The sequence below is a fragment of the Aspergillus mulundensis genome (genome assembly GCF_003369625.1).
Source record: "Aspergillus mulundensis strain DSM 5745 chromosome Unknown scaffold_10, whole genome shotgun sequence".
In the NCBI taxonomy this organism is placed as follows: domain Eukaryota; kingdom Fungi; phylum Ascomycota; class Eurotiomycetes; order Eurotiales; family Aspergillaceae; genus Aspergillus; species Aspergillus mulundensis.
The window spans coordinates 236,696-249,904 of record NW_020797898.1 but is presented as its reverse complement, the minus strand read 5'-3'; the positions used below and the strand labels follow the sequence as shown (position 1 = coordinate 249,904).

The following is a 13,209-nucleotide window of genomic DNA, read 5'->3' as shown; positions in this document are numbered from 1 at the left end:
CAAGATGCATTGGGTCTCCGGAACATGGCTTTGGGCTAAGCACAGGTACGTCCAGCAATTCCTTCTCTTCCGCCTGTACGCCCACTAACAATCACTCTCAGAGCCCGCTCAACATCCTCCGGAACACCAATCTACCTCGAGCGCACCCCCAGCACCGACGACCGCCGCAACCGCCGGCGCACCTGGTCCCTGCCCACCAACCCCCCAGACGACTCCTCAAACTCCTCCGCGTCAACCGGCTCACGCAGTCGCGGCAGCAGTACCAGCCACGGCAGCACCCACGCCCACAGCCAACATTACAGCAGCCGCAGACACAGCCATGCCCATGCCCACACCCACACCCACACCTACAACTACGACGCCAACCCAAACCACAACCCCAATCTCCTCGCCGTCGCACAACTCCGCTGCATCCGCTGCGGCGGCCTCCGGTCACGCGAATACCACTACCTGCACTTCGACGACCCAATCGCATACCCCTCCATCGGCATCTGCTCACGACGCAAGACGAGATGCGCAAGGGCGAAAAGTGACCCTGTACCCCTGGGCCAGCCGCCCGCAACCGCCGTCGCGCCGTGCTTCGATATCCCTGAGCTCGCTGATACGTCGCCCGCTATGGCGAGGCCTGTTACTGCGGGTGCGGATCCGGAGAAGGAGAGGTATTATGGGCTTTCTATGAATTTGATGAGGATGAAGAGTTTGGGTTGAATGCGACTTTTCATTTGTTTGCTCTTTGTGTTCTTTGTGTCGGTTGTTGTGGTGGGGGTACCTGGCTGGATGTTCTGAGGGCAGGGGTCGTTGTCTCAGATTCTCAGATTCCAGTGCCGCTGCGACCGATCAGGGATGAGTTGCAAGTGGTGATCTGAGCTGCTGCCTCTGTTTACACACCAGTCTATCGACCATCAAGGGGCTAAGTCGCGATTTGAGACGCGCGATAACGCACGGGCTGCTATGCGGCTGGAGCTCGAAGACAGGAGGAGGGGTTATGGGACATCCAAGCCCCTGAATCAACAATGCCCCTCAGAGAGGATCGGAGATTCTCCGTCTTCTAGGGAAAGCGGGAGCTTTTAGGATCCCCCGAAGGTCAATCCAAAGCACAACCTTGGTGCGCTACCTAAGCAGGAGATTTACCCTGTGAAGATGATCGGTCAAGACACTCAAACTCCAGCATCGCACACTTGGACTAGGCGAGGGATAACTTTGGAATTGCGTTGGGATGCCAGCGCCTGCATGGAACAGGCGCTTTTGGATTCAGCGGACTATGGCGAGGGGAGAGGAGAGACGCCCGACGCAACATTCATTGACGGACTGGCCCTATACATTCTTTTATTTTTTCATATGTTGTTGTGTACTTAGACAGACTAGAGCCATAGAGATTATCCAGTGACAGAGGGCTTTCTTTCTTTCTTCGTTTCTTTCTGGTTTGACAAACGACTTGTAGTCTTCGAGGACTGTGTCTTGTCCAAACAAAGGCCTAAAACAAAGACACACATAACAACCGACAAGAACTAAAATCGACCTTTACTCGAGGTCCTTGTCTTATACGAAAGTCCTCGAGCATAAATAAACCATTCCTCCCCTCTGGAAGAACAAGATTTGCAAGCCACAGCTGCACCACCAACGCACCATCTACCTAGGGTACACTTCGTGCCCATCAACCAACAGGTAATCCCCCAAACCACCCAAACCACACTAACAACAACAAACACAGCCATGGGAACCCAAAAGGTCACCGTCTACCTAGGCACCCTGCTCGAAAACCCCAGCGAGCGGGACCCCACCTGCCTGGTGGTTATTCTCAAGCACCCAATGGCCGACCCCAAAGGCTCTGGCCCAGCCGTCAGCGCGCACTCCTGCATCGACGGGAAACGGATTGTCTATAGGTACCCCTAAGACACTCTCCACTGAAGATTTCTCGCACTGGACCAGGATTGGGGAGATCACTGACGAACAGGTTGGTGTATTCTGCACCGCATTCTATCGGACTAAAGTTGACTTTGTGGAGAACAAGGTGTTCGTGTGTAATTTGCTGCAGGTGCTTGTTGCGAGGGGGTTGTTGGTTGAGGAGCCTGCGTTTAAGGCGGTCGACTTTTATGCTTCTTGATTGGGGATGTTGGGGTTGGGTTTATTTAGGTGTTAGGCGTTAGGCGTTTGGAGAATGGAGTTGGAGGAGTTTTTGTTTTGAATACTTTGTGCATTGTTAGAAATCCGTAGGATAGGGGTAGACCTGTTGATATTGGACCACTGGCTCAGTCGTAGCGATGTACCATACTAATATACTTGCAGAGATCAATGCTCTGAGAGGGCTATAAAGCCCTGGTGCCTAAAGCGAGGAAATGGCTTGTACGTCTATGGATGAGCCCGATATATCATAACAAAGCGTGCCAGCCCGCCACATTCGGGAAGATGTCCTCAAGTCTATGCGCGTCTTGGTCAGAACAGTAATCGTGATTTTGTAACTCTTGGGCTCTCTCCTTGTCGTAATTGGGACCGGACTGATGCAACAGGATACTATCAGTGCCGTTTTCCGCAAAGCATTCCTTTGTAATCCACCCGACCAGGCAGAAAGGCCTTTATTACGTGAACAAAGGTCAGTGGGAAAAACTGCGTGACTAGTGCGGAACTAATCGCTGCAATGAGAATATGATAAAGCGAACTTGTACGAACAAAGACTCTTTGGGCCATTCAGGGGACAAAGACATTATAGCTAGCGAGATGGCCCTATATATATGAGCCTTCATACTCCCATGAAAATCATAGGCATCTGCTTGGACATTGGTACCGAGAATCCCATCACCAACACCAACACCGACCAACCAACTCACCCAAATCAACCAACCATGGCCGAATACACCATCTTCCTCGGCGTCACCATCGCAAAGGTCGGCCCGCACCTCCCAGCCCTCGTCTTCGTGATCCGCGAATCCTCAACGCAAGGCACCGTCTGGCTCGTCTGCCCCAAATACCGGCGCGCCATAATCCCACAGTGGGAGGACGTCTCAGAACGAGACTTTCTCCGGTGTACTGAACTGTGCGGACTGAACGAAGAGCAGGCCGCTGTACTGTATGATGAATTCTCCGCCACGCCCGCGGCGCCAGAGTATACTTTCATGGTTAACTTTCTAACAAGGCTTGTTCAGAAGGGTCTTGTTGACTATGGCGTTGCTGAAGATGCTGTGTCGAGGACTGCGGCGAAATTCGATGCAGCCGAGCGCGAGGGTATCCGTCAGGCGATGCACCTTCAGATGTTTAAGCAGGAGGCACCGGCACCTGCTGAGGCTGCGAGCCAGTCGTCGGCGTATGATATGGCGGAGATGAGCGCTGCGCTTGCGGGCGAGGAGCATGAGGGTGGATTTGATATGGCGGAGATGAAAGCTGCGCTTGCGGTGGAGAAGTGTCAGGGTGGGTTTGATATGGCGGAGATGATGGATGCGCTTGGGGAGGTCAATGCCGATGATGAGGTTGCGTTTGATGAGGACTGGGTGTATCTTGATGAGCCGATTCCCGGGGGACGGGAGCGTGCGAGGAAGCGGATGGAGATGTTGGCTGAGGATTGGAAGTCCTGATTTGTTTCTTTGCCTGGTGCGTTAGAGTCGTTACTGTTTGTTTTTGATAATTGAAAAGATTATATTTTGGTTTGTGAAAGACTATTAGAGTTGTTTGCTTAATGTGGTGGTTATCAAGCACAATGCACTTCTACAGTGCAGTAGTTAATATTCTTAAAGAAAGTAAGACATCACTTATTGTAGAGCAGTGAGGTTATATACTACTAACGAATTGGTGTTTAAAGATGTCTACGTATACTTGGATTTTCATTATCAGGTACCTACAGCTAGTGCTATTGCAGTATGACGGCATCAACCTGATTAATTAGGGCGGTTCCAACTATACGGCTGGAACAAAGATGTTGAGTAGTCTAGAGACTACAAAATGGTATTCATCCTGCCTGGCTAGGGCGATGATTGAGCTCGGGTATGTGGGATTAAGCGTGAATGTGATGCAAGAAACCCTTATTCTTTTGATCAATCCACAAAGGGACTACGGTTTGCGTTGATCTAGAATAACAATCTAAAGTAATCTTACCAACTGTATGGGCCATTCTTTGTAAAGATATGGGAGCTTTCGATGGCATTACATTATGTGTTTCATCTCAATCAAACTCTTGTTCTTTCCATCAATCTATAAAATGACTGCGGTTTTCATTGTTCTACAATATGAAAGAAATCTTCTCAACCGCGCGGGAAATATTGTGTAAAGATATGGGCGCCTTGATGCTATTGCTTTATTCGTTTCATCTCAATCAACCACATCATAATGAAGGTCACGCAATGCTCAGCCACATGAAACGGAACAAAGAACATGTTCTTTATACTGATTGACATAAAGTCGGTATACATGAAGACAAAAAGTAGGTTTACACAAAGACGGAAAAAAGGCAGCTTTATACTGCAAAGCGGTACATGTACCTAGGTACTGCCAAATGAAGAAAAGGCCATAGAAGCCTAAGGTTACAAAAAGACCTGCCTGACTGTGCATTTGAGATAAAGCTGTTTCAGAATGAATGAAAAATGTCTGTACAATGCTTGAAACAAAGGCAGCTTTAAAGATTGGCTTATCAAAGATCTGATCGGATGAATAGACTGACCTAGGTATAAATATCACCCTGAATTCCATCCCAACTCGACTACCAGTTCGAACCATCATCTAATCTTCGCATCGAAGAACCTAAACCAAATCACAAAACACAAGTCCACTCCAGGTGAGCTCATCCCCCAACAATGATTCACCACTACAGACTCTCCGTCGGGATCACCTGCAGCCAGAATGTAGGCCCGTACATCCCAGCCCAAGTCGTCGTGATCCGCAACATGAACACAAACGACAGCAAATGGTGGACGTGCGTCTGCTTCTCGCGCGTCTGTATCCACGGCCAGGAATTCCGCGAGTCGGACTTCCTGCGCCACATCGACCTAGGCCGCATCGAGATCGACCACATCGAGACCTTTTACAACACATTGAAGGAAATGCGCACGGACCCCGAGGAGATATTCATCCTCAGCTTCTTGTGCAAGTTGGCAGCGAGGGGCGTCGTCAAGCAGGATGCTGTTGATGCCGCGCTTGACCAGCTCAAGGTGCCCCTAACCAAGGAGCAGGCCAAGCGGGCGAAGACGGCTCTTGAGACGTTCCGCGCTTATGATGGCGCTGGGTATCCCTTTGATAGGGACTGGGAGTACCTTGATGAGCCGCTGGATAGGACGAAGAAGAATAAGTGGCATCCGGTTGGCGAGCCGATTAGTTTTGCGGTTGAGAGGCTGGTGGCTTCTTCTGATGAGGATGAGTAAGTATGGGTAGTGTGTGATAGACTATCTGTTAACTTTGAATCAATATAAGAGCTTTTTTTTTTTACTTCTGGAAATTTGGATAGGGCAGGGCTGGATTCATAAGCTTTGCTTCCCTATATTCTGAGAAAGAGTGGCAAAACTCAGGATGATATGTAAGATTGCAATAATGCCTGCCACAACCTTGTTACATACTGAGGGTGAGAGATGATGGGCTTTTAAGGTCCGTACAGCCATGGTAGAATATCCTACATGGTCTGAAGCAACTTATATATGATAGACTATGAAGTTTCTTCACAAGCCAGGCGGCCAGATGAATTGTGCTTACGAAATATATTAATAGTAGTTATTATGTTGAAGCTATACCAGTTCACCAGGTTCTCACTGACCACTAATAATCCCAAAACACATAATGTGTCGAACCTACATAACCTTATGCTTGTTTACGACCAGTGAAAATCATTAACCAACCCTATCAGAAGCACCATGATACAGGTGCTTTTTTGTAACTGCTTTTTGATCTGTCTCCGCGGCCGCAGTCCCTAGGCATCACAATTCAAGGTTCCTACAATTGCAATGCGGCTAATTTAACCCTAGGCTCTGGATTTCGGCGCTTGAATTAACAATGGGAGATCTATTGCGGGTTGACAATCTGGGCAGGCGTATTGAACGTTCGAGCTTTCGCACGTTGAATCAAAATCCGTGGGCGCGAGGAGGTTTTCTGTTCCAATATCTTCAATAATTTGTATGAGGGGAGTCACAATGTTGCTTAAATTTGCCTTAAGGGTGATTCTACTACTACATAAGCCTGAGACAGGTGATGTGTGATGTTAGTGGTGAGGTAAGAGGTTAGGGTCAAGGGCGGGCGGAAAGTCGTTATTCGCGCGACCCGTCAACCTAAACAACCCCCCTCCTTCCTAATGCGGAACGCTGAAGAGAGACCCGTCCGTCCGTGGACACGAATCACCCGCTGGCGAAGCCCGCTCTTTCCTTCTCTTGCCTATACTCCTCTTCCTTCCCATCTGTCTGCAGAGCCCTCCACATTCCTCTGTTTTCGTCCGAAAGCGACCAAGATGACCCAGGTTGAGGTAACAAGGCCCAATGCGTATGTCCAGCTCCAATTCAACCTGTCTCTTGAGGTTCTAGCACTGGCCCGAAGTCCCACGACGTAGCGACAACCTCTGGCGAGAAGCCGCGGACTTCCTTAGCGAGGAGGAACGGGCGAGCCTCGATTTCCAACGCCCCGAGAAGCTTCAGATTCTCACTGACTTACATCGGGTCACTGAAAAGGAGGTTCAGTGATCAGACGGGAAACGCCTTAGTTTCAAGCGAAAATCCGGCGAAAAGGTCATTGTTCGAGATCTGTTCGCGAAGGTTGCGAAGTGGATTACACGATTTAAGGAGCTTGGAGATGTCGCTGTCCAATTCGACCCTGTCCACGCGGCACTGCCCCGGGCAGGCGTTAAGTTTCTTCTAAAGGTGATGTTCGCAGCGCGTCCTGGTATTTTGGTTCTAACCCCTTGGAAACCAATAGATAGCGATTAGCGATTTTGAAGTCACCGAGACGATTCTCGAACACACAACATCTCTTGCAGAGCTGATATCTTGTTACGCCGTTTTGGAAGAGCTATACCTCCAATTGGTCTCGGTCGCTGCATCGGAGTTAAGCACGGCGCTGACAGGGCTGTACAGTCGAGTACTGGTTTACCTTTCGGAGGCGAAGAGGCACTTTCAGAATCGAAAGTACGTCCACCAAAGTTTGACTGGGAAGCTGTGATCTGATCAGATATAGACCGCTCATTCAAGAACGTGTTCCAAGTCACACCCGACTTTCAGGCTATCATCGATGAGGTTGCGACCGTCCAGCTGGCTGTTGACGAATGCGCTAGATTGGTCGATAGGAATGATGTGTTTCAATGCCATGCAAGGCGCGACTGAGCTGACCGCGAAAGGGAAACTTGAGCGGCATGCGAAGTCGAAAAGGATACTCGATGACATGAATGCTCCATTGACTCGCCTCGACGAAAGAATGAACGAGATACACGACAGCCTCGATGGTGATACTACTGGTCCCTCGCCCGACACAACCCGCTGACCTTGTGCACGCAGAATCGAAGCGAGCGAAGATCTTGTAGTGGTTATCGACGGAACCATACAAGAAGCACCACAACAAGACGCGCAAGGACTTCCTTGCTGGTACTGGGACCTGGCTTCTCACCCACCCCTTGTATAAAGAGTGCAAAGATAGTAGCGCTTCTAGTCTTCTCTGGCTGCATGGAATCCCGGGGTCTGGAAAGAGCAAGCTAGTGTAAGCTGCTGCGCCGACTTGAGAGTCTGCTTCTTACATATTCCAGTTCGCTTGACATTAAGGACTTCTTGCTAGAGTGCAAGAATGGCCGCTCACCCCCACCGGCCTACTTCTACTGCTCGCGAAACCCTGCTGAGCCAGGACGCTCTAATCCAGACAATATCCTCGCCAGCATTGCTCGACAGCTCGCGCGCGCCAACGGCGTAGGCCAGCTACTCGCGCCAGTAACTACCCGATGTCGAGAAGAAGAGAAAGAAGGATTTCCCGCAGGTCAACTTGAACTACACGATTGTCGTCGCCTCATCCTCGAAATCCTTCCCTTTTATTCCGCCGTCATAGTCATTGACGCGCTCGATGAATGCGACTTGGAGCGAAGATACGAACTTCTAGAAGTTCTCGACGACGTCTTGAATGAGTCGTCCACTTTGATCAGAATGCTTGTATCGAGCAGAGATGATCAGGACCTGGTTTGCCATCTTGAAAGCTACCCATCTGCCCATTTGTCATCTGAGAACAATTCGTCAGGACTGGGACCGACAAGCTTATACGTCGCCGGCGATTGCTGGGATTTTCCAATCGTAAAGGCGAGATGAAAGAAACCATCATACGCAAGATCAGTGAAGGCGCGAATGGAATGTAAGTCCAGTTTTGACAGCTTGTGAAATCAAACGTGCTGATATTCGAAGGCTTCTCTAGGCAAGCTTACAGCTGCAAGCACTTTGCCAGTTGAAGATGGATGAGGCCATTGACGAGAGAATCGGGAAACTTCCTTCAAAGATTGAGGATGTATACCGCAAGATTCTGGATAGAATCAAACAAGGGCCATCCCAGGCCGATAGAAAATACACCTTCAATGCCCTGCACTGGCTTCTGTCCGCCCAGCAAACTCTTACCGTGCTAGCTGCATTGCGACTTACATTATGGTGCCGTGCGTATCTCTCCATGGATATGTATTTTTCTATGGCTTTAGAACTTTTCAAGACCTTAACTAAATCAGATAACTAGTATAAAGTCAACCCTAAGATTTATTTACTTGGGCCTCAATATAGATTCCTGGATGGACCTTTCACTCCATCTACAACAGATACCATTTACCTCCAGCGACTGACAAAATGAGAGATTACCGTAGCCAAGGCCATGCCCGCTAGAATTAATTAAATTTCTATATTCGCAGGCGAACGAGATAGTCTCGCCGTCGGGAACAAGACCATCGCCGAGAAACCGTGGGGTCTGAGAAACAAGGGGTTTCAGGTCTATGGCCTCGCGGGAAAGTGAGAGGTCACCCCGGTAGGAAGACCAGGTGTGGAGGCTCTCTTGGAGGACTTGTTGGTATGCGACATCACTTGGGCGCACGGCATTGCCCATATTCCAGCATCACAGGCTGACGCTTGAGAAGGATGTAAAAGGTGTATAAGTAGACTGTGGATCTGGTTGTAAGTTCTAGACAAGTGATGGTGATTGTTTGTTATGCGGGGGTTGTGTTGCTAATCATGTGACTGGATCCGGAGTACTGTACTTCCGGATATTTGGCCTTATTCGTGAGGCAACAACCCCTGATCCCGTGACCCACACCTCTGGAGTATTTCCAAAGAACCAATCAGACTGCCGCAAGAGCCACCGGCATTTGTACTCCAAAACACTTGAGTTTTGTTTGGCTTCGGGGCGTAGTCCTCCGCCAGGAACGAAGTTTGTCGACAGGAAAGTGCTAAGCTTTGTCTTGGCTCACTACAACTTGGAAGTAAAGTCTTACTTCTTTACACCCCTTCCACCTACCTGTCTATTGTTTACCTTCTCTCTACAGAACAGAAGACGCGATGAGACTCAATGTTGCTGTCGCGCTCGCCGCGGCGGGCTTTGTTACTGCGATTCCCCATCCATCATCATCTGCCCCATCCGCCCCAACGGGAAGCAGCTATGCGTCTGGCTTTGACATGACTAGGAGCTGGGCAAACTTGAGTCCCTACAAAGGCGCAGATAGCTTCGGTGTCCCCAAAGGTGTGCCCACAGGATGCGAGCTATCCCAGGTCCATGTTCTGCATCGCCATGCCGAGCGATATCCTACCGACTACCCATTAGACGGCGAGGGCATGGAAGATTTCGCCGCAAAGCTGGTCAATCACTCAGAGGCTCATGGGGGTAAAGTCGCATCTGGCCCATTGAGCTTCCTAAATGATTGGGAGTATCTCCTTGGCTCAGATACGCTGATGGAGACTGGGGCGGCAACGGAAGCCACCTCTGGCGCCAACTTCTGGATCAAGTACGGGCGCCTGCTGTACAGGCCCGATCGTGACCATGTCGCTGCTTGGAACGGGTCGTTGAATGTGTATCCCAATGGAACTGCTCGCCCGAAGCCGGTCTTCCGGACGACTTCTCAGGCGAGGATATTGGAGAGTGCGCGGTGGTGGCTCAGTACGTCTTCAGAAACACCCTATTTACCTGGTGCAGTGACTAACAATTTCAAGGCGGCTTCTTCGGAAACAGCGGTGCCAACAGCTCCTACGAGCAGTACGACCTTGTCATCATCCCCGAGGCGTCCGGGTACAACAACACCCTCGCTTCCTATGACTCGTGCCCAGGCGACATGACGGAAGGGTGAGAGATGTACCAATTGCGTGCTGGATATAGAAGCTAACGTTCTGCTGGCAGAGATGACTCTGCGGAAGTTTTCATCCCGCGGTATACGAAGGACACCATCGCCCGTCTATCGCCGTACTTTTCCAACAACTTCAACCTAACGGCCTACGACATCCTCGCGATGCAGAACCTGTGCGCCTATGAGTACACCAGCTTCGGGGCGTCAGCATTCTGCACACTCTTCACCGAGCAAGAATGGAAGGACTACGCGTATAATATCGATATCCAGTACTATGGCGACTACGCGTATGGCTCACCCACCGGTCGGGCTCAGGGTATCGGCTATGTCCTTGAGCTGGCTGCAAGGCTGCAAGGACATCTGATTACATCCAGTGACACGAGCATCAACGCTACTCTTGACAACAACCTTGATACCTTCCCTCTCGACCAGCCGTTCTACATGGATATGTCCCACGACGACATTATTCTCTCTGTGCTCTCTGCGCTGGGACTCGAGTACTTCAATTTCGGTCCGAATGGTCTTCCGGGGAATGTTGACCATGCACCAGCAAATCGGACTTTCAAGCTTAGTGAGATGACGCCCTTTGGTGCTCGATTCATCTCGGAGGTCTGGACGTGTCCGGCGAATGTTTCGTTTGCTTCATTGAATCCTGTTCTGTATACGAACCCTCGGCTTGAGGGTTCAAACGGGACATCGAAGTATATCCGCTTTGTGCTGAACAGTGCGCCTCTCCCGCTTGATGGTCTGCTTGGCTGCGAGGATGCTGTCAATGGGTTCTGTGCATTGGATAGATTCTTAGAAGGAGTTCCGACGTTGAAGGAGAAGGCTCAGTATCAGAAGGCTTGCTTTGGTGATTATCCTACTGGCGAGCAGGTTGGGGATGGAGCTCCGACTTCTCAGACTTTGTTGGTCTAATATCTTCTGAGATACGTAGTTGATTACCGAGCCTCTGAACAATTCAAAATCGGAACCGAAATGGTTTCGATCGATCTATCCTAATTGTATGCAATCCCCAATTGCTGTGTTTACGTCATGGATCCAGCCATGCCGGCGGAGGGGGTGTTTTTAGTATAGTGCTGGTATAGCCTTGATAGTAAATTAATTATAAATATTATATTAATATGAAATTTAAATTTAATATAGTACTAATAATACATTAAATTTAATATATTTTATTAATAAAAATATATATTATTTAAAAATATATAATAAATAATAATGTATATTAGAAATAATATATATTAAAATTTTAATATATAATTATAATAAATATATATTTTCTAATAGAAATTATATATTTTTTATTAAAAATATATATTTATTGCACCTAAATATATATTTTATAGGTCTGATATATATTTTACAGGTCTGATATACACCAGATATACATCAGGTAGTTTAATATATATTGTAGTTTTTAATATATTATATATTAAAAGGGGGTTCTTAATATTATACTAGTAATATATTTAGGCTTAAAAATATATTATCTATAAAAATATTTATACTTATATAATATTAGTATATAATATAATATAAAAATTAGGTTAATATAAAAGATTAAACAATATAATCCAATAAAGAAATATATAAAAAATAAAATAAAATTATTAATAATAATAGGTTTTAAAATTTTAATATAAATTTTTAAAATATAAGATTAAACGCTTACTATACCTTAGAATAAAATAAATAAAATAATAAAATAATAAAATAATAAAATAATAAAATAATAAAATAATAAAATAATAAAATAATAAAATAATAAAATAATAAAATAAGAAAATAATAAAATAAGAAAATAAGAAAATAAGAAAATAAGAAAATAATGAAATAATGAAATAAGGAAATAAAAAAAATAAGAATAATTAAATTATTAAAAATAGCGTTAGTATAAAGCTTAATTAACTTAAATTAAATAGTATAATTAGGAGTTCTTTTAAAATAGATATTTATATATAATAATATATTCTTAGTATTATTTTTTAAAAAAAAAACTTAAAAAGTATATGAATTAAATATTAAAATAAATAAAAAAAATTATATAATTAAAATTTACTATATAACTATTTTTATATTTTATTTAATTATATTAAAACTTATAAAAATTTCTTTTTATTTTTTATAATTAAATAATACCCTAAATAATCTTTAATAATTTTATATGATAATTTTATTTTATATTATAATAAATTAATTATATATTATTTATAATATTTTATATTTCTTAAGTATACTTTATTTAATAAAATTAAAAAGTTTTTATCTTGTTTTACTTTAAAATACCTAGATAATAATGTAATTTTTATATTATTTTATTAAATAAATAACTTTTAATATATAATATTTATTAATAAATATGTGAATTAAAAAAATATTTAATAAAAAATATTTAATAAAAATATTAATTTTAAAATAATTATAATAATTATAGGGCTAATTTTAGCATATAATTTAATTAATTATTTTATTTTATTTTTTATTTTTAATTAACTTTAAATTTAGCTAGCTTTTATAAAGAAAATAGCTTAAATAAGAATATTATATACATTTATTAATAAAATTAAAATTAAATAAAAGAAATAATTAAATTATAAGTTAAAATTATTACTTATAAATTAATAAGTAAATCCTTTTTAAAAGGTCTTGTACTTATATTATAACTAAAATATAATATAACTTAGATTAATTTAATAAAATAATTTTTTATCTTAATTTTTAAATATTATTTTAAAAATAATAATATTATCTTACTTAGAAAGGCTAATAGCTATTTAATTAATTTTATAAATTAAGAAATTTAAAGATTTATAATTAAAATTAATAAAAATTTATAATATTTTTAAGAAAATTTATATTTTTTAGTATTATACTAGTATTATTAATATAACATAATTTTAAAAAATAAAATATAAAAATTAATTATAATTTATAGCTAAGTTTCTTAATATAAAATTTATTATAAA

General features: G+C 44.2%; 5 protein-coding genes across 5 annotated transcripts; all 5 read left to right on the top strand.

The window, feature by feature from the left end:
- Nucleotides 1-4: 4 nt before the first annotated feature.
- Nucleotides 5-708, top strand: DSM5745_08507 (uncharacterized protein; the record flags this gene model as incomplete). Its single annotated transcript, XM_026750523.1, has 2 exons — nt 5-45; nt 102-708. 2 exons carry the CDS (start codon nt 5-7, stop codon nt 706-708), a joined length of 648 nt encoding a protein of 215 aa, XP_026600536.1.
- Nucleotides 709-2,840: 2,132 nt separating this feature from the next.
- DSM5745_08506 (uncharacterized protein) lies at nt 2,841-3,566 on the top strand (the record flags this gene model as incomplete). Its single annotated transcript, XM_026750522.1, has 1 exon — nt 2,841-3,566. One exon carries the CDS (start codon nt 2,841-2,843, stop codon nt 3,564-3,566), a length of 726 nt encoding a protein of 241 aa, XP_026600535.1.
- A 1,212-nt stretch (nt 3,567-4,778) lies between these two features.
- DSM5745_08505 (uncharacterized protein) lies at nt 4,779-5,342 on the top strand (the record flags this gene model as incomplete). The annotated part of the gene is made up of 1 exon (XM_026750521.1): nt 4,779-5,342. The coding sequence occupies one exon, from the start codon at nt 4,779-4,781 to the stop codon at nt 5,340-5,342; it is 564 nt and encodes a 187-aa protein (XP_026600534.1).
- A 1,070-nt stretch (nt 5,343-6,412) lies between these two features.
- Nucleotides 6,413-8,229, top strand: DSM5745_08504 (uncharacterized protein; the record flags this gene model as incomplete). Its single annotated transcript, XM_026750520.1, has 8 exons — nt 6,413-6,427; nt 6,486-6,632; nt 6,669-6,840; nt 6,878-7,030; nt 7,126-7,247; nt 7,475-7,647; nt 7,694-8,114; nt 8,173-8,229. 8 exons carry the CDS (start codon nt 6,413-6,415, stop codon nt 8,227-8,229), a joined length of 1,260 nt encoding a protein of 419 aa, XP_026600533.1.
- A 150-nt stretch (nt 8,230-8,379) lies between these two features.
- Nucleotides 8,380-11,158, top strand: DSM5745_08503 (histidine phosphatase family protein; the record flags this gene model as incomplete). Its single annotated transcript, XM_026750519.1, has 5 exons — nt 8,380-8,575; nt 8,822-8,918; nt 9,449-10,056; nt 10,110-10,239; nt 10,294-11,158. 5 exons carry the CDS (start codon nt 8,380-8,382, stop codon nt 11,156-11,158), a joined length of 1,896 nt encoding a protein of 631 aa, XP_026600532.1.
- Nucleotides 11,159-13,209: the final 2,051 nt, after the last annotated feature.